The 19,738-nt window shown below is 38.0% G+C and overlaps 1 protein-coding gene across 6 annotated transcripts in view; it reads right to left on the reverse strand.

The window, feature by feature from the left end:
• The window catches only part of RAPGEF2 (Rap guanine nucleotide exchange factor 2), a 183,738-nt gene that overhangs the window by 111,088 nt on the left and 52,912 nt on the right, over positions 1 to 19,738 (reverse strand). For all 6 annotated transcript variants that reach the window (XR_014616117.1, XM_084204639.1, XM_084204637.1 and 3 more), the window contains exons 2-3: positions 16,216 to 16,286; positions 12,656 to 12,712 (exon numbers count right to left, since the gene is read on the reverse strand). Coding sequence is in view for 5 of the 6 variants with exons in the window: in XM_084204639.1 (XP_084060765.1) it covers positions 12,656 to 12,712; positions 16,216 to 16,286 (128 nt within the window). In the remaining variant the exon portion in view is untranslated. The remainder of the gene's footprint in view (positions 1 to 12,655; positions 12,713 to 16,215; positions 16,287 to 19,738) is intronic.

Genomic DNA, 19,738 nt, shown 5'->3' on the forward strand with positions numbered 1-19,738 from the left:
CCTATAGCTGAAGTGTTCTGAGGCTGCCTATTCTGAAATGTGCCTCGCTTGCTTCTCACATGAGCCTGTATCACCTCAAACTTGTTGGTCTAGAAAAATCATCACTGTGCATAAGTGCAGAGAACCAGGTTAAAGCAGTTAAACACAAGAAAACCAGCACTCCCAGCAAAAATATCATCCCTGAAAACATTAACATGCACCTGAGTTAAGTTACACATCGTCAGACATTCCTTCTTTCCCCACGAATCCTATGCTGACAGGCATACAACAGCACTGCTGCTGAACTGCAACCCTGTTAGGTTTTTTTATAACGTTCTTTAATACCTGTCACTCTACACACAAATAATCTGGACTAATTATCACAGTTAAAAGCTTTTGAAATAGAAATTTTCAGCAATGGATATAGGCAAAGTGATTTCCCAAATACCTGGGAAATAACTGTACTAGAATGTGAAGAATAATTTTTCCATTTGGATTACAGCACATTATGCTATCACATAATAAGTTTTGGGGTCTTGGGGGTGGGTTTTTTTTTTTTTTTTTCCTAAAATCTGGCAGTTTGACCAAGCATTAAAGTGTAGTCTGACAGAACAGAACCTGGAGTCACAGATTTTACAATTCTAAAGTAAAAGTAATCTAGAAGATCTTCTCATGCTTCAAGAAAGGCATTTCTAGCCATAAAATAATTGAAGCAGAAAAAAATTAAGCCAACAGAAAGTATTTTAACTTTTGTAAATCTACTAACATCCAAGCTTTTATTTTCCTCGTTTTAAGACTTGATTAATTTTAGAAATCCTCTCCCAAACTACATATTTACAAGAGGCTCTAGTTATCTTTTTTCATTGGAGATCTTTTAACTTCAAAGAGAAAAGCAGCTACTAGCTTTCACAAGCACCAGTCAGTATATTCAATATGCAAATACTTAAGGACACTTTTGAATCTACCTTTGAATCATTAAACAAACACCTTGAATGATTATGCATTCAACTGCAATGGTTTGATTTCTTCTTATTTAATCACACATAGCATGATTCTTCATTCAGTTAATTGTCCATCTCTTCTTTTTGCCAATTTACAGGTTTATTCTCTTTCTCTGCAAGCTGGCTCTTCAAAAGTTGTTGGTATTTCTCACTTATCTGTCATGAACATCATACTTTATCCACTTTGCATACAATCAAATTAAGCATCTGCTCATTTGACAGCTAAAAGAACTGATTAAAAAAATAAATCAAACTTGAGGAATACCATGTCATTGAATTTGTTTTCCCTTTGCTTTATGTGTACTTAATAACTGGTTTTATTTTTACAGCTACATTTGAGAATTTCTAAGCTTTAAGCTATTTGAATCATGCAGATCTACTGAACTCAACACTTTCATTATCTAAATTTAAAAAAAACTTCAATATTGCTGTGTCACAGTAGTGGAATATAGTAATATACAGAAAGTATATAACACTACAGAGTGTGTCTGCATTCAAAGTATCTTCCCTGAAATACACTCTGTATTCTTCTAAAGTTTTCACTGTCAGCCAAAACATCATAAATATTTCCAAATCTCCAAGAGCAAAGAACACAGATAGGGTATTAATTCTCTTCATTTTTACAAATAGTAGTGTCTTAATATAGTCCTGAGCAAAATATCTGAAAAAATCCCACATGTATAGCAAACACATTTCTTTCTCCAGAACCACTATGCTTCTCTCAGAAACAAAATAAAAAAAAAGGCAAATGAAGTACTGATCTCTTCCTTTCATATGAAAATATATTTAACTCCTGCACTTTTAACACTTGTTATACTCCCAGTTGATTAGAATCAAGCCTCAACAAAGCCATTTGGCAGCCAGCTTTTGCTAGACAATACTGTCACAAGAAACACGTGCAACTCTTTCATTTTAAGGACTCTGGGCTTTCCACAACCCTATTCAAACATCATGTGGCTTTCAATCAAGCTTCCATGTTTTCTGTACTATGCTTGACATTTGTTCATCAACAATGCATTTGCATTCTTCAGGACTTTTGTGCCTGTCAAGAAAGACAGAAGAAACTATAGAAGAAGCAGATGCTGAACTACAAAAGTACTTCTTCAGGCCACCTGAGGACTCTGCAAATACCATTTTACCCAATAGAGAAGACTCCTATTTGAAAGGTTTTCTTTGCATTCACATTTTACATTTTATTTTAAACATTAAAACTGAATTCTAGAGAATAAGCCTAATTGTAAAGTTTTCTTGCACTGCTAGAATAGTGCCTACCCCTGGCAGCCCACAGAAGAATCTAGAAACTTTATCTGTCCTAAAGATATTTTTTCTGCCAAAGAGACAACGGGAAATTGTTCTTGAAAGGCTTTATTGCAGACAGGACACTTCCCTGACTGGGTTTGCAGCAGGGCATTAAGTTCACATAAGCACTTCATCAGGAATTAGCTGAAGCAGGATTGATGCTGATGACCTTTCCACAAAGGCATCCTTCAAGAGACACTGGGGTTTTTCAGCTTAGGAGAGTGAAGGGGAAGGTCCACAGCACCTGTGAGTCAAGCTGATGTAAAAAGGAAAGACATCTGCTGAGGTAAGATCTTTCCCATCACTAGTTTAGTAAGGATGCCACTGCTGGCCAGCATCACCACAACCACCGGAGCAGCAGCTGTCACACATGAGGAGACTGGATGTGCAGTGAAAGCTCCACAAAGCAGTGGAGCTGCTGAAGGGTCTGGAGCAAAGACCTGTGAGGAACAGCTGAGAGAGCTGGGAGTGTTCAGCCTGGAAAAAAGGAGGCTCAGGGGAGACCTGATCACTCTCTACAAGCGCCTGAAGGGAGGCTGTGGCCAGCTGGGGGTTGGCCTCTTCTCCCAGGCCATAAACAATGGCACAAGAGTCAGCCTCAAGCTGCCCCAGGGGAGGTTTAGATTGGATATTGAAAGTGTGGCCAAACAGTGGAACAGGCTGCCCGGGAAAATGCTTGAGTCACCGTCCTTGGAAGTATTTTAAAAATGTGTAGATCTGCTTGGGGAGAGGGTGTAGTGGCAGACCTCACAGTGCTTGACTAATGGTTGGACTCAATGATCTTAGAGGTCTTTTTCAACCTTAATGATTCCATGATCTACATCTGGCTGAAAGCAAAGTTCATCTAACCCAGCAAACAGCACTTCCTTTCTAGTTTTGAATTCCTCTCTGCTCCCTCCCTCACTCTTGCAGGACCATATGCACAGTGGGAGTAGAAATAATTGAAATCAGGAACTATTGACACATGTACATTTCCAAGCAGGCATACAAAGACCTTTTCAGGCAAGACTTTACATGTTAGCCTTAAGTGACAGAATACATTGCTTCAAGTACCTAAGACTGAGGGAAAGTTGTTGTTTGTTTTGGGATCTTTCTTTAGCTCAGCTCCTGTTCTGGGTATTTATCTGGATGAAAGGTAGGACTGTTAAAAGTTATACAGCCTACCAAAAGCAGCAAAGATATTCCCTTTCCCTAGTTACAGAAAACAAGATTTATTGCCAACAAAGTTAGATGACACAAGCAATTTATCCTGCAGAGAATCAGAATGAAGTCAACCCCAAAGTCACTCATTAGGGGCAGTAAGAACAACAAAATCAATACACACTCATTCTGTCCTGAAAATAAGATTTGTGCTTCTGCAGGAACAACAACAAAAGGACTCCAGTACCAAGATTTAATGTTCTTCTTTTGTAACTACTCTGATAGAGCTAACTACTGATAAATTTGCAGAATATTCAGTTTCAGCAGCAACCTTACAGTGGTGCAAAACTCAAAGCCAATACCAAAATAGCCACCAGGTTTTATTCATAACCTGAACTTTAGTTGAACAAAATTTTAATCAATCTCCTTAAAACCTTGATTTTTGTATGAAAACACTTTCTAGAGCAGAGGATTTCCTGGGGAATCTATCTGTCTATAGTTTCCCAGAATGCCAGAGAACTTGACTTACAGGAATTCAGGAGCTAGAAACAGAAATTCATAAATTGGATTGCCATGCCTTCCCATTGTGCGCCTCTGTCCAGCTTCCTTGACATAATCCTTTAACACAACTACAACCTGCAGCCAGACAGGACACCTTTCTCTCTGAAAATCACACAAAAAACCTGAAGACAGAACTATGCAAAGAAACTTTGTAGCTGACACTAACTGTTCTTTCTGGAAACTTCAATTGTGTCATTATGCAATGGCCTATGACATCATTGGCTTGTCAGCTCTGATGAGTTTAGACAGTATTTTCAGACTGAGGCTTTCACATTTTCTAGCATATGACTGTTTTCTCTGAGACCTCAGAGGCACTCAAAGTTCAAAACCCAAGAAGTGCTTATAAATCTCAAAACTGACAAAATCCAAGAAGTTTGCAGGCTTCCTCTCAGTCTCCAGCACTTGTATCAAACTCTTCATGCTATGATCTATTTATGCCCCTAGAACGGGCAGTTCCTTATTCCCAGACCAACAAGTGACAATGTATACACTACTTAAAACTAAAGCTTTATTTTCTAATTTAAAATATGTTATTTCTATTTAAAGCAGCACCTGCATGCTTGTAACTACACATTTGTAACTATATATCTGAATTATATATTAATGGCATATCAAAGAAATTCTTCACAAGAAAACATGTCCACCACACATATCAATTCTGTAATGCATCTGTCTACAGTAGAACAGGTGTTCCAATTTTAGCTTTCAGATTTTCTGATCACTTAAAGTGCTGAAAACCCTCCAAAATATTTAGCTACAATAAAGATTTAAATCAACCTGTTGAAAGAAGGAATAAATCTCAAATATCTATACCATCTGTACTGTCTTTATCTATCCTAACAGGTCTTGATACATCCCTTTTCTTTAAGACTTCTTTAGAAACAGCTAGATTTTAAAAAGAGCAATCCATTTAACTCTCATTCTCCATCAAAATGAGACACAGCACTACTAAAACCTCTGGAATAACAAATCATATTAAGCCCCAGCCTACTCACTCAGGTTCAACTGAGATAATGAACATCCTAAGTATGTACAGTGGCAAGAATTTGCAGGTCTTCGTGACAACTGCTGTCAAACTTGCTTTAATTCTGTCAAATGAGACATCACTTCAGTGCAAAATTCAGTACCTGGACTTGAAAGCACATGCTAAACAAAAATCTTTCCTCTTCTGCCCACCTTCTGGTCATTGGCTTCTCAGCCAACTCCTTTAAAACAGCACATGAAAAAAGCTAAGTAGCATGCAGGTCTCAGTGGAAACAAGCATGGAAATTACTTCCATATAATTACTGCTTAATATTCCTTTTACACTTGTGTCTATCCCTGAGACCTAAGCAACAGAGGAGTCATTCTCCCTCCACCACTGGACTTCCAGCAGCTCCAGATGCTGGAAGGACCCCTAACTTAAGTCATCCTCAACATCCAGAATTGCCTTCCATTCAGAGCTATTTTCAAGCTATGCCATAAAAAGGTCATGAATTCAGCAAGAACAATTCCTTGGTTGTGAATAAGCTAGTTTGATTTACAGAGGCAATAATTCTTTAAAATTCCAACCACTAAAGGATTCATTCAAGAGTTACATTTAAACTAGATCTACTACCATCATCCCACAATCTATAACACTTGTAATTGTTTTGAAAACTTACAAACCAAGGTGCACCTATTAAATTTCATGTAATCATACTCAGTGTTGCTCAAAGCAGAATAAACTCCAGAAAGTAAGCAGAGTAATTCCAAAGACTTTGCTCATGTTCCCAGGTCTCCACTTGAGAGAAGCAGAAACAATGGAAATTTGACATGTCAGAACTGGGAGCTCTTTCAGACATTTAAGCACTACACAAGAAGAAATCCCAAAGAACATTGCTCTGCAAGCTCATGCTCCATAGGATCTTGTTCCAGCAAATTAATCTGTCTGATTCTCTTTGCTCATTTTGGCTATCCTCTCTATGCTGAGAGCTATAGGTAGTTTATTGTTTTAACTGAATAATCACTGCCAGAATGAGACATTAGCCTTGAGATACCCTGGGATGTCAAACATGTCTAAGTTGAACAATTCTCTCAGGTGAACATCTCATTGCCTGAAGACCCTGCCCATTAGCACTGTAGTGCTCAAACACAGAGTAACCAGACAACTGCTCACTAACATTGTCAGCACTGCCTCTAATCCTCCTTATTAAGCCAGGTAAGCAGTTACCTGACATCTGCCAGAGCATTTCAGATGCTCTTGATCACAATAAGAGGTATCTCCCAAACACAGAAGTAAAAGAGATTGGTGCTTGATGCATCAGCCACACACAATTTCCAAATACTTTTCTTCTTATATGAACACATTGAAGTTATATTTAGAGTGAAGATTAGAAATAATAAATTTAAGACAGTTAAAATATATTCAGTAACAAAACAGATAACTCAGAATTTTGAACTTCTGATTTTCACTAAACAGTGTGCATATTTCAACTTATGCCCATTATTACATTTTACAGATGGACACAAGATGAAAACTGGTGTCTTGACTCCTGGTAGCATCAATGGGAAATGCAAAAGAATAAAACATAGCAAACAATTCCTCAGTATTCATGAAAAAAAATAATCAGAAGTATATTTTTTCTGTAGAGTACTCAAGTTATTTGCAATTTTTTCTCACTTCTGAAATAAAATCAATGAAATAAAATGAGAATTTTGGTCAAATTAGAGATTATTACAGAATGTCATTAATGCCTGTCAGTCTAAAGCAGCGGATTAAACATGCAATTAATAAATAGATTATACAAATATATGCAAAAGCTAATTCACCTATTGTCATTGAAGTCTTGATATTAAACTTTATATTAAACTTGTACTGTGAATTAGCCCTTCGTATCAGAGGAAAAATTCAGAACAAAAATTACAGTCTTCTAAATCACGGGAAAACAATTACAGAAGCAGCACAATAAAATGATCTTGCACCCAAAACATTCTAAAGGTAAAACAGACAAATCTGTTCTTATATCTTACAGCTTCCTAATGTGTCTCCAAAACCAAAGGTTTGAGTGCCTCAAAGTTCTCAGAATTACAACAAAAATATTATAGCTTTCAGTGAAACATTTACAGTAAAGAAGGTGCAAAGACATTACTTCAGTCTTCAAGGAAGTCTCAAAATCAGGTCAAACAAAAACACAAATTTGGAACTGGCTGTGCAAAGCCAACAGACTGTAACATTGATCACTGACACTATTAAGAAGCCTTGATTCAGTGTCTGTTTATACAGAGACAACTGCCAAGTCCTTGAATGTGTTCATTTTAATGATAGACATTGCCTAAAAAATTCCCCACAGAAAATGTATCCACAACACAACATATGAATCGGGTTCCTGACTGACTGCAGTGCTGAACTGGCAGCATATTCCAGTGATGTTTTGGCAACTGCCCAAATATCAGAAGGCACAGTACACCTTTAGGAATATTTTCAGGACAACACAGAAGAGGCCAGGTCTGCTGCAGAATATCTCAGCATTATTAAATGTACTACTGCAGAAACCTATGGATATAGAAGAAGCACGAATGAATACATGCATTGCCTGCAGAGATCAACCTGAAAATTCTGATACTGACCCAGAGATCATAGAATCATTTAGGCTGGAAAAGACCTTTACAATCATGAAGGCCAAGCATTAACTCACCAGTGCCGTGTTCACCACTAAAACCGTGTCCCCAAGCACAACATCTATGTGTTTTAAACACCCCCACTTCCCTGGGCAGACTGTGCCAATGCCTGACAACCATTTCTGCAAAGAAATCCTTTCTGATATCCAATCTAAACCTCCCCAGCACAACTTGAGGCCAGTTCCTCTTATCACTTCTTACTTGGGAAATTCTCTAGCAGTTCCTTTCTGTAGTCTTTTAGGATTTAAGTTTTCGTAAGTTACCTGTAAGATACAGACATATACAGCTATAGACCACATACATTGCATCTATAAAAGCACTCCAGCTTAACACAATTTCAGTAAGGTGGCCTCAGCAGTGCTGCTCGGTTTAAAAATGACGAGACCCTGAGATAAGTTCAGCTGGCCAGAGCAGAGTGCTAATGATGCCAAGGTTGTGGTTGGCATGGGGCATTCCTGCATGGGGCATTCACCTAAAAGATGGATATGACAATCCTTACGAGACCTTTTCAACTCAGAATATTCTCAGAGTGTGTATGTGTGTGTGAATAGCTAAAGAAGATAGTTTCAGCTCATTTTTGTCACACTTCAAGTCAGGCTATGCAGAAATGTACAGCAACTTTGGCATAAATTTTTGTTGGTTTACATGCACTGCTTCTGTCCTTCTGAGGGTCCTCAGGGCAATATGTTACCATGAAAGAACCATGAATTCAATAAGTGTCACTTTTATTGTAGGACTTAAAAGGGTGACTCTTGGATTCCCACTCTTATAAAGACCACTCACAGATCTATTTCTCACCTGTCCTTGCACTGAACTACTGCCCTGCAGCATTTCTGAGACATTCTGCTCTACTCCATGAGAGACACTAACATTTTCCTCTAAGAATGCAATCAATGTTTGAGTAGCTACCAAGAAGTTGTGCTTCTTTATTCCCTTTCCAGACTTCCTTTGTTTCAGGATTTGATGGCTGGGCCAAGCCAGTCCTGGAGAAGTCTGCATGACTAGCCCAACACCAATGTGTTTGGGTCCTGTGATTTCCCATGGTGATATACCAGAAAACTTGGCTAAGTGATATTACTGCTAATAGACTTGAGAATTTAGTTCTAATCATGGAAATTTCAAAAATAACCCATTGAAATTACATATCTTTATCTTTTTTACAGCGTTCTTCACTTCTCATCCCCTTTTCCCTCCCCATTCCACCACCATACAAGCATTACAGCCTTAATACAAGTAGATGCTTTTCATTCCAGACTGCATGACAAATTGGGAATGAGGAAAAAATCAAGACACACCGTAACTGCACAGTTTTTTGTCTCACACCTGCCTACCACAGTCAGGAACTTAGAAACTAATCAGCTTGCTACTTCTCATTTCAGCTGTGAACGTTCTCTGTAGCAATAACTGCGTTTTACACGCAACATTTTTCCCCTCCAATCTCCAGTTCATATACACAACTTCTACTTGTCTTTCTCCACGCTGAATTTATTATGAAAGGTTGCAAACTGAATTACGTAAAAGCACACAAACATTTTGACATTAGACAAGAGCTTTTTCCAGCCAGACATTAACACTAAAATTCAGTTCAAGATGTTCAAGAGATAACTACTCTGTTTTAAACACTTGTCCTTTTTTAGGAATCACCACCACCACAACCAGCAGTCTACTTAAGTAGTCTACTCTTAAGAACTTTAATCAAAAATGAAATCTTCTCAGTAGGGACGTGTGGGAGGTAGGAGCATATTTCCTATCAGGACTTGGTTTGAAGGATCCCTTAAAAAAAGCACATGTCACAATAACCTGGACTGGGGTTTCCTTCAAATTTTTAAAAACAGTACAAGCAGTAACTAAGTTAGTGCCAGTTTAAATTGCTCAAACTACAGGCAACGTAACCACAAAACTGTGTTGTGCTACAGCCTGGCAATTCAGAAACATCAGGTTTTATTAATGAATGACTTTAGACTGCAAGTCACCAAACCTTAACATATTTTCTGCCAATCCAATATTCTTAGTGAAGAAAATAAGGGAAGCTTTAAAATATACAAGATTTCCTCACAGAAAGAGTAAACCAAACACCACTGATGCATACACACAGAAATATCAAACAGCATGGCTGAAAAACACACACAGCCCTCACATGACTAATGAGGAGGAAAAAGAGGGGCTTGTTTTATTAGACACATACTCATTTGCTTACATCCAAAGCACTTATTGCCCAAGAACCCTCTGCCATCATAGTATAAAATTCAATTTTGATCTGAAAAATTTTGTTCAACTGTAAAGAGGTATAAAGTCTGCTATAACTTTGTTTTATATATATATATATATATATATATATCCCTCTACAAGTCTGCTATAACTTTGTTATCCAAAGAAAATGCTAACTGAAAGCTCACTGTTGGAGACATCAAGAATTACTATCATGCACATATGAAAACAGAACATTTTTTCCTTTGGATTACTGGGAAAACATATATTATGTGACCAAAATAAATATATTTTTAATGAGATCTCTAAGTAGATTTGAACAAAGGTAACAAGTTATAAAAAAAAAAAACCAAATATGCATGTCAAGTAAGCCTCAGTTCTGAAGTTTTGCTTTGCAGGTTTTAAGCCCTTTTGTCATTAACTTCCCATCAAATGAAAGGAGTAGAGTGACTGGCAAATGAAGAATAACTCAAGCTGAACTGCCACTTCTAATAACCCAGTTTCCATTTAAACAGTGAGATGGCCGTAGGGTTTGGGAATTTGTCACTACCATGTACACCCGCTGATAGTAAAGCAAATGCAGATGAGATGAGCCAATTTTAAGCAACGTGCTCCTTTTTATCCCTTTGGTCACAGGAAAAAAAATCTATAGAGCTACTATGAAAATTAACAAATTATTTTTTGGTTTTTTAATGCAGGATAAAATAACTGCTGTGCTTGTAAAGAATGCACATAATTATTTTCAGCATTGCATGCATATACACAACAGAAATTTACTTTTTTATAGATACCACTGACAAAGCAGACAGACACACAGTTTTCACAATGAAAAAATTTTGATCAAATAAACACAGCAACTGCATTAGTCTGCCCATTAGCATTTAGGGATAAAGATTTAGCTTTTCTGCCCTGAGACATTAAGTTTTGCCTCAGGGAGGTCAAACACACAGGTCAATTAACAGCTCCAACAGTTGCAGCTATTTTAATAGATATAGCACCCAATTTCAGATTTTAATGCAAATATACCATGGGGGGCAATAGGAAGAAGTTGTAAGTTAAAAAAAACAACCTAAAATGTTAAAATGTAATGCTCTTTAAATACCTTAGCCTTCATTATGAAAATAAGAGCATCAAGTGGTAACTCTGGTAAGTTCATTAAAAAGTAACCAGGTTGCATGTTCCAAGCTGATTTCCTACAGCTCATAACTGAGTGGATCAATCCTAGCCTGGCTATCACTTTGCTTCTCTCCTGTAGTACCCAAAGAATTTTTCCAAACATGTACACAGCAAAACTCAAATTCCGTTTTTTAGAAGAGTACATCTTCAACACATAGGCTGAATTTGTGAAATAAAAATAAGGATCCCTCCAAGTTCATTACCCTAAAAATAGAACACTGAAATTAGACTGCAGGTTTCATGGGATTTTCTTACTAAGATCTCAAAATATTCATTAAAAAAAATGTAAAGCTACAGCTCAGAGTAACAGAACATATATTTTTAGTTTCAAAATATGAAATTTTTCTTTTTTTTTAATAAAATATAGTAATTGTTAACTTTCAGGTTTAGGCCATTAAACATTGCATCAGAAATGTGAAATGCTAGAGCAAGCACGTTTTGCATATCCAGAAACTGCCAAACTGCCCATTAAATCTTTTGAATAAATCATGGGGAAAAATGTCAAGGAGCAGCTAAATAGGAATGACAGGCAAACAACCAAAGTGAAGATGAAGTCACATGAAAGGAGTGACAAAGGAAATCAGTGCAGAAGAACTGCAAAATGCACTTCCAGTTAACCCAGATTTCACAATCTTCTGTTTGTGAATTGTATTTTCTCAGGCACATATTTCCTGTAAATCTTGCCTGCACTGAGTATATGGTTAGCTAGCAGTATGGATTCATTCAGCATATAGTTCAAATTTAAGTCAGTGCTTAGAAATGACCAAAATACTGGGTCTAAGCAAAAACTCTGTTACATAGGAAACATGAACCAACTGCCTAGAAAAGGACAAATCACCAGCACAATGGTCCCTTGCAAATTAGTGTAAAATGAATAAAGATTGTATTGGTCTAATTAAAATTATCTATCCACCTAAAGATTTTATCTATCCACCTATAGATTTTGACCTTATGTATTTCCCATACATAACATTACTGGGTTTCATCAGACCTTAATTTAACTGTGCTGAGTGGTCAAAGTCCAGCATTTGAGTTCACTCAATCTCATCTTCCTCCTGATGCTCCATATAGGAGAAATTCCACAAATACAAAAGAAGGCATAGAAGTGTATTCTTTGTATGCTTCAATGTTCAAATAATGCCAGACAACTTAGAAATAATATGCATTTAGAGTCAAGGTTAGGGGCAGCAAGTAAGTATCTGAGAAACATTTTGTTTCAATAAATTGGTTCTATAAATGAAGCAATTACAATTCTCAGCTCTCTACTGTAAATCTGAGTTGACACTAGAGCACATCCCTGCTAATTACAAACCATGTTAGATTTGTCAATTTGTCAATTTGGCACCACTGGCACGAAAAGCTGATCACTACTACTTTCACAAAACTGAAGTAAGACTAAATGACAATCCCATATCCATACATTAACTTTATATAAATTTAATACAGCATGCATCACCAAGCAAGAGCCACTGTTAGCTCTCTCCCTGGTAGTAGCAAATTTCTCCAGTGTTTGATGATGAAAATGAAGTGGATCATTTACATTTACAGACTGTGCAGGCTAGGCAAGGAATTTTGGCATTAAACAGTCCTCAACTCACTTCAATATAAATGAATTCTTTCAATATCATATAAGAGGAAGCAGAAATACTTACTAGTACAGAACTTCATTTGCTTCATGCCTTTCATATCTAACAGTTTCACACATCAGTCTGAAAGAGAAGAAGTCAATTTTAGTTATGATTCCTATCAGTGTCACAAAGACTTCACTTTCTAAAGTTACTCAGCATTTCTGCAGGTAACTCCAGCACTTACAGAAACCAACCACCAATTCAAATCCAAGCAGATTCATAATTCAAGAGAACAAATTGCAAAATCTAAGCATTTAACTTATTTGTTCATCCAAGATCAGATTTTATTTAGGACACTAGATGTAGCTGTTCCCATAAAAAATCTATAAAAATAAGGAAAACTTATATTGATCTCATTTTCCATTGTGATGTGATAAAAGCAAGTAGCTTTATAAAAACAGTTCTGAATTTTAGAAATGGTTGGAAATGTACTATGTGTGACACTAATCAGAGATATAATATAAAAACTGCACTCTTTCAAGTCAGGCCCAATAGGTAAAATAAGAAACTGTGTGTTGCCTGGTAAATCAGCGCTTCTCATTTTGCTAAAATTCAGCAACTTGAAAATTACCATGAGATTTTAATGCTAAAATCCCAGAGGGCTCAAAGTGGAGAGAATTTCCTGCAGGAAAATCCTCTGTCTAGAGGGGAGGATTAAAGTGCTTTCGTATTCACTGTCTGCCTGACAAATGTGGCATAATAGAGAGCAACTACAATAGAACTTACCACATACTAGGAAATGCAATGTTAACTTGATGTAGAAAAATCACAATGCCATTTCTGTCTACTGCCTTAAGGAAACAGCCCTGTGAATTACCAGGGGGGATGGGGACAAAACAAATCCCACTGCCTCCCCCTGGCCCTTGCATAGCTCTGAAGCAGACTGCAAACCCCAAGGCTATTTGACAGTCAGACAGAGATTTACCTAAGAGGCTCATGAGAACATTCAAATAAGGAACTATATTTAAATTCTGGAAATAAATTCTCTTTCCTCACATAATCCATCATCAGAATCTCGGTGTATCAATGACCAGCTGCCAGCAATAATATCATAAGCAGGCAAAAGCACTCAGGAATTGCTACTCAGGCAAAAAGTATCCAAAAAGTTGATTTGAGACCTGTAAGAGTTGGTCTGGGTTTGACATTACAATCAATTGCCATTTCCCAGATCATTCATTTCCTACAAAAGTCACCTTAGCATTCATCTCTCATAGGATTTTACTTATAACTTCAGCCCACTAAGAAATAATGTTTCTTCTGTTCAGAAGTGGCGGGCTTATAGTGGTAGCATGACTATTCATGAACCGTTAATAGAAAACTGAGATCTTCATTCTGTTTGCAGATAGATAGATCTAAAAATTGAGAATCAAGTTTTACAACCACAGCCTTTCCCACACCCTGATATTTCAGATCTATACTTTGGACCATCTTTGAGAACTTTTCTCACTGAAAAAAATGTCTCTATTGTATGAAGTTAAGCATTATGTATTATATATCAATTTCAATCTTTTTCCATCCTGGCACAACAAAAAAACTTTGAACCACAGAACAATTTTTTTTCAGACACTTCTCTGCACCATAAAATTGGGTCTTGTCAAAATGTTTTACAGACACTGGAAAGCTACTGTCTGCTTCTACCTCCTGGGTTTTCATCTTCCCTCTCTGATGCTGTTTTGAGAGGGAAGGGGGGCACAGACATGAAGTCACTGGTGAGAGGATACCAGAAGAGAAGTCATTGCTAGGAGTCAGATTCAAAAATTTAAATACTGCTCAAGGATAGTCTGTGCCCTACTGGTCTGGAATGATGCTGGGCAATGTGCCACGTAAGAGCAGGAGTCACAGGAAACAGAATCACTTTAACAAGCAAGTTTTGTTCCCCTCTGAATTGGGATAGAAGGAAGCACATTCTTGATAAAGCCACGCAAGTTCACCACTGGCACTGAGTTTTACAGCATTTTGGTCCCATTATTAGGACAGCAATAGGGGAGAAAATGCCTCTTACAGAAGGCAGCCAAGCGTTTCAATTTTTGTGTTACAGTGGAACAGCTAGAAATCACAGTGACCAAGTTGTACAAACTAGATTGCTTTCTCTTTGAAAAATTGAATTCGTTCTGACCAATACTGGTGTCCAGTTTTTGCTCAATCACTCAAACGTGATCTTTATCCACTTCCTCGACAAATGTAATAAATTACAGATGAGATCACCAGCAAGCCATATGGTAAGTTATTCACTACTAGGGGCTACATTGAATACATTGAGTTTTAATGAATCTCAGAGGATTTTGTGGCATTCCACTGCCACAAGAAGAGCTGTATCCTAAAGGATACTATAAAGGCTTTCAGTCCAACATCTGCCGGGAGCCGGCCTTTTCCATGTATGGTACTGTAAACAGAAGCTCTCTTTGAGGAATTCGCTATGCTGGGAGAGCGGGTTCCACACATTCCTCAGCACCAACCTCATGCTGCACAGGAAGCCAAGAAGCACACATCAACATACCACACTACCATATGTGCACACTTTGATCTCTGTAAACAAGTTAACATCAGTTTAACCCCAGCTATGCAAAACTTCACGTGCTCAAAGTATTGCACATAACAACATAACACAAAATACTTCAACTGAATGTAACCATGACCTCCTTCCAAAGCAAAATTACAGAGACTGCTTTGAAGTTAACATTCACATTGCAAAATGTGTCTTGAGCACTTTGTGAGAAAGAAAACCCCGCCTTTTATTTTCTATGAATTACAGAATATTGGCTCGAGAATGTGGACTCCCACAGAATGACGAAGCAAGAGGCCAGAAATTAGAACCTAAACCAGCATTAATCAACTCAAAGTTGCTTCAGCATCCTCAGATGTGGCAAATGTTGGCAAAGCTGAGGATATAAACCAGCAGTAATTCACCCTCTCTACCCACAGGGCATACAGGAGATGTGCTGGCCTCCTTCTGTAGCTGCCAGCCTCACACTGATTCCCAAATACCCTTAGAAACCTCTGCTCTAAGATGCCTGTGGGAGGGCAACTGCAACAATTATCTAAAAATCAAACAAACACAAGTCTTTTAAAAAAAATAGGAAGCTCTCAGGAAAGTTTTGACTTGAATTAATTTGCTTCATGAAGCATTTTAATAAAAAGTGTGGATGACATTTATCAAAAATCTTTACAAAGTATTATTCGCATGTGTTGTGCATAATGAGTCTAAAATTTCCACACAAAAGCAAGCACAAACTGAAACAGAGGCTGACAAATAGACTCTGCTCTCATGACTACTATATTACATAAATGATTTCATCAATAGATGGGCTTGTACTCTGTATGTAAAGCATTTACTTCTAGTCCAAAAGTCTGCAAAGAAAACAAATGCATCCATAATAGACAGAATAGGATGGAACAAATAGAGATGCACTGTGCAGACATACAAGGAGGAACCATTAGAAAAATAAAGAAGGGAAAACAAGAATGCAGTGATAGGCAGTTTGAGTAGGATACACAAGAGTAGTATATGGTTACCAAAATTACTGCTCCTTTGCCTTGTTAGTGCATTATTAACATATATGGTTTTTAATGACACAATATCATACCTTAGCTGATGCTCTCTCAGATTAGACAATGCTTCCATTCCATGTAAATATGAATACACAATCTCCAAGTCCTACAAAAATAAGGAAAACATTTTTAGTACTCTCAGTTTGATACAAGCTGTTAAAATAATGGTTTTAAAAGCATCCAAAGCTCTTTTAACAGGGGTAGTGGGGACTTCAGGAGATTAAAGGCAAACTGCAAGAACAGCTTTGATTACAATATGGAACCTCACATGGGGAAGAACGATAGCATGTCCACATAGCATACAGAAATCTTTCTGCTTTTGCTGTCATTATGCTATGTCTAGGAAACAGGCCTAGTTCAGAACTACAATGAACTATTTTGCAACCATCACAGTCCTGCTTTCCAAAGCCAACATCCCCAAAACTTCCATTTACTTTGTAAAACAAGGTCATAAGAAATCAGGTTTTTTCTTGTTTTCAGGGGAAAAGAAAAAAAAGTACAACAGAGTCTAACAAAAGACTCCATTATGCAGAGATATTTATAAAATTGTATCCTCTTCAAACAGAAGATAATCTACAATCTAAAAAGAGAAAAAAATGCTGGCATGAACAGAAAATTAGTGACATAATAAGAAAAACCAAATATGATCCTAATTATAATATTGTGACGTTTCACATTCAACCATTGTGGACTGCCAATATCCAGCTGACAAAACATTAATAAAGATATGAAAACAACATCCAAGACTAAAACATCCTAAAGTGCAACTGTGGAAACACTAATGCCAGGCTAGAGGCTTTGCTCAAGTTATACTTAAAATAACTACAGCATTTAAGAGAAATTTTCAGTGAGGCCAACAACCTCTATTTAGAGTGATTTAACTTTGGCTCATGGATTTCATACTGTTTCATCACCCTTTTTCTTATTTTAAAACTTGCTAGTTGAGAGACAAAGTATGATCCATAATTCATTGAAAATCAGAGCAACAGTCCTCACCCAGTAACTGAGGCAGACAAAGTTGAGAATAAACTAACACAAGTCTCATAACTTACTGTGAGAAGATGTTTTTCAAGGAATGGAATATATTAAAGCCAGAAATTTATGGAAGATTTGATCACTGTGAAATATCTGTGAATTTAAAATTGCCTAAAAAGTACAGGAATGCTTTTTGAGACACAATGAAAGAACGCTCTTTTGGCAAAGACAAAGAATTGACATCGCAGAGAGAACTTGAATTTAAGAAAGAAAAAGAAAATCCCGTGAAATACATTCAGTGTAGAAACATGCTGCAGTTGTTAAAAACATGGTACAGATCAGAAAAGATGCCAGGAGTTACGCTCAGTGGCTAAGGCTAGATAGATGCCCCTCATTCTGTAACAAAAAGAACGCCTTTTTCTCACAGCAGAAAAGGCAAATGTTCCATTTGAGAAAACAGAAGAAACACACAAGCCAAAGTGCTGCGATTTCACTTCAATTTTGGCCCTTCTGTTCCCTTGCCCTCTAGAGGCATTGGTCCTGCGAACAGCAGAGGGCACATCAAAGGCAAAAGTAATTGGGATGGAGGGACTCAGTACGTACAAGGCTCTGAAGAGAACACACAGCAGCGGCTCGCCTTTTTGCTGTTTTTCCCTACAAATAAAAGTGTGTGAGAAGACATGTCTGCTGTAGTCAGGGTGTCCTGCTCACTAGGCAGACAGGCTGGAGCAGGGGATCCAAGAGCCCTGAGCTGGCAGCAGGGTGAGATGGCAGCCAGACAGTCCCTGCGGCACCGCTGCTGCCCACCCGGACACACGCACTCCACAGCACCAGCCAGCAGCTGCCGTGGGAAGCTGGGAGGGGACCACTGAGGCATGGATGCTCGTAGCAGCATCTTACATGGAAAAGAGCCTGGCCAGAAAGTGCTGCTCTAACCCATTTCCAGCAAGTCTCTCTAACAACAAGCAGAGAAAAAAAGGAGACTAACTTTCTGCCACCATCTTTCTCTGGAGTGGCAGAGACTCTCTGCTGTATTCACAGAAGAATAAATAGAGAACCATTAAGGATGCTAGCTTACAGACTCAGGAGTGGACCCATGGGCATGTGGTTTTCAAAACTGATGGGTGACACAAACCTAGTGACCAACCCCACAGATGTTACAAAGGAGTGATGAACACGGGTTGTGCTCCGAGAGGAATGCAGCTGAAGTGACTCAGTGCAGGGGGAATGCATTAAACAGGGAAGGGAGTCATAGAACCATAGAACAGCTGGGGTTAAAAAGGATGTTAAAGATCATCATTCCAACATCCCTGCATGGGCAGGGTCTCCTTTCACTAGATAAGGTTGCTCAAAGCCTCATCCAGCCCAGCCTTAAGTCATTCTGACCAATTTCACAAGCAACAAGGTATGTTTAGTGGAACTCTTTTTTTTAAAGTAAGCGATTCCCTTTCAAAATACAAGCACACTTGTCAAATATTTGCAAATACAACATCCCATAGGTCCCCAGATGAGGAACAGCAGATTGTGAAGGTCCTTGACTTTGAAAAAAATTTTTAAAAAGGGATAAAAGAGATTTTTTTTTTAATCTAAAAAACTAATAAAAGGGAGAGATGAGGAAAAAAACACAGTTAATTAAGTCTTTACTTGTGCTTCCATCATAGTTGCTGGCTAAAGATACCTCATCACTGAGAGAACTAAGGTGTGGGGCTTTTTCCTGTTTGGGGAAAAAAAAAAAGAGGCAGCAAGAAAACATTCTAACATCTCAGCTGCCATGCACTGGATATTTCTGACAAGTGCCAAAGTGAGCTGCTGCCCATTCCTTCAGCGGTATCTTTCCAGAGACGTCTGGCAGGGAACAGCTCCCTCTAGCACCACAAGTTTGGCATTGAAATTGAAGTAACAAAAATCCAGCAACACTCCTTTCAATCAACTGCAAAGTACAAAAAACTACAGTAGATTCAAAAAAGCAAATATATATATTCATGTGTGGTCAATAGGCTCTGCACACTTCCAGCCAGCCTGCAGCATTAAAGAGGAGAAAGGCAATGTAAAAAAAGCAAAATCAGAATATCAAGATATTCTTGTTAGGTCACATCAGTTTTCCATTTATCTCAGGAAAAACAGCGCTGCGCTTACTTGGCAAAAATACTCTTTATTGAACACAAATAGCTGTTTCAACTTCTTAATTCAAAGTGAACTGACAGAATGCAAGAGTCCTTTGGAAACATCTGTGCCAAGTGTTGCAATATTCTAAAGAGACTCCAAGTGCTTGAAATGAAACCATTTCACAAAAAATAACACACACACATAAACTTAGGCGTGTAAGCTATGAACGTTTTTGATTTTGATATTCAAGACGCTTGACAAAAAGCTAAACTTCTCAATTTCTCAGGAGCAGAACTGCATCTTTAAAGGACATGAGATGATTTATGCCGACGAGTTAAGCAAAGCCCTTGAGCCCGCTGACTGACACAAACCCTGCTGCCAGCTCGCAGCGTCCCCGAGAGCCGCCCCAGCCCATGCCCAGGCTGTGCAGATGTCCAGGCAGGTGACACCAGCCCGGACGCTTCCTCGGATGCTGTT

The sequence above is a fragment of the Fringilla coelebs genome, assembly GCF_963513975.1.
Source record: "Fringilla coelebs genome assembly, chromosome: 4".
NCBI classification, from domain to species: Eukaryota; Metazoa; Chordata; class Aves; order Passeriformes; family Fringillidae; genus Fringilla; species Fringilla coelebs.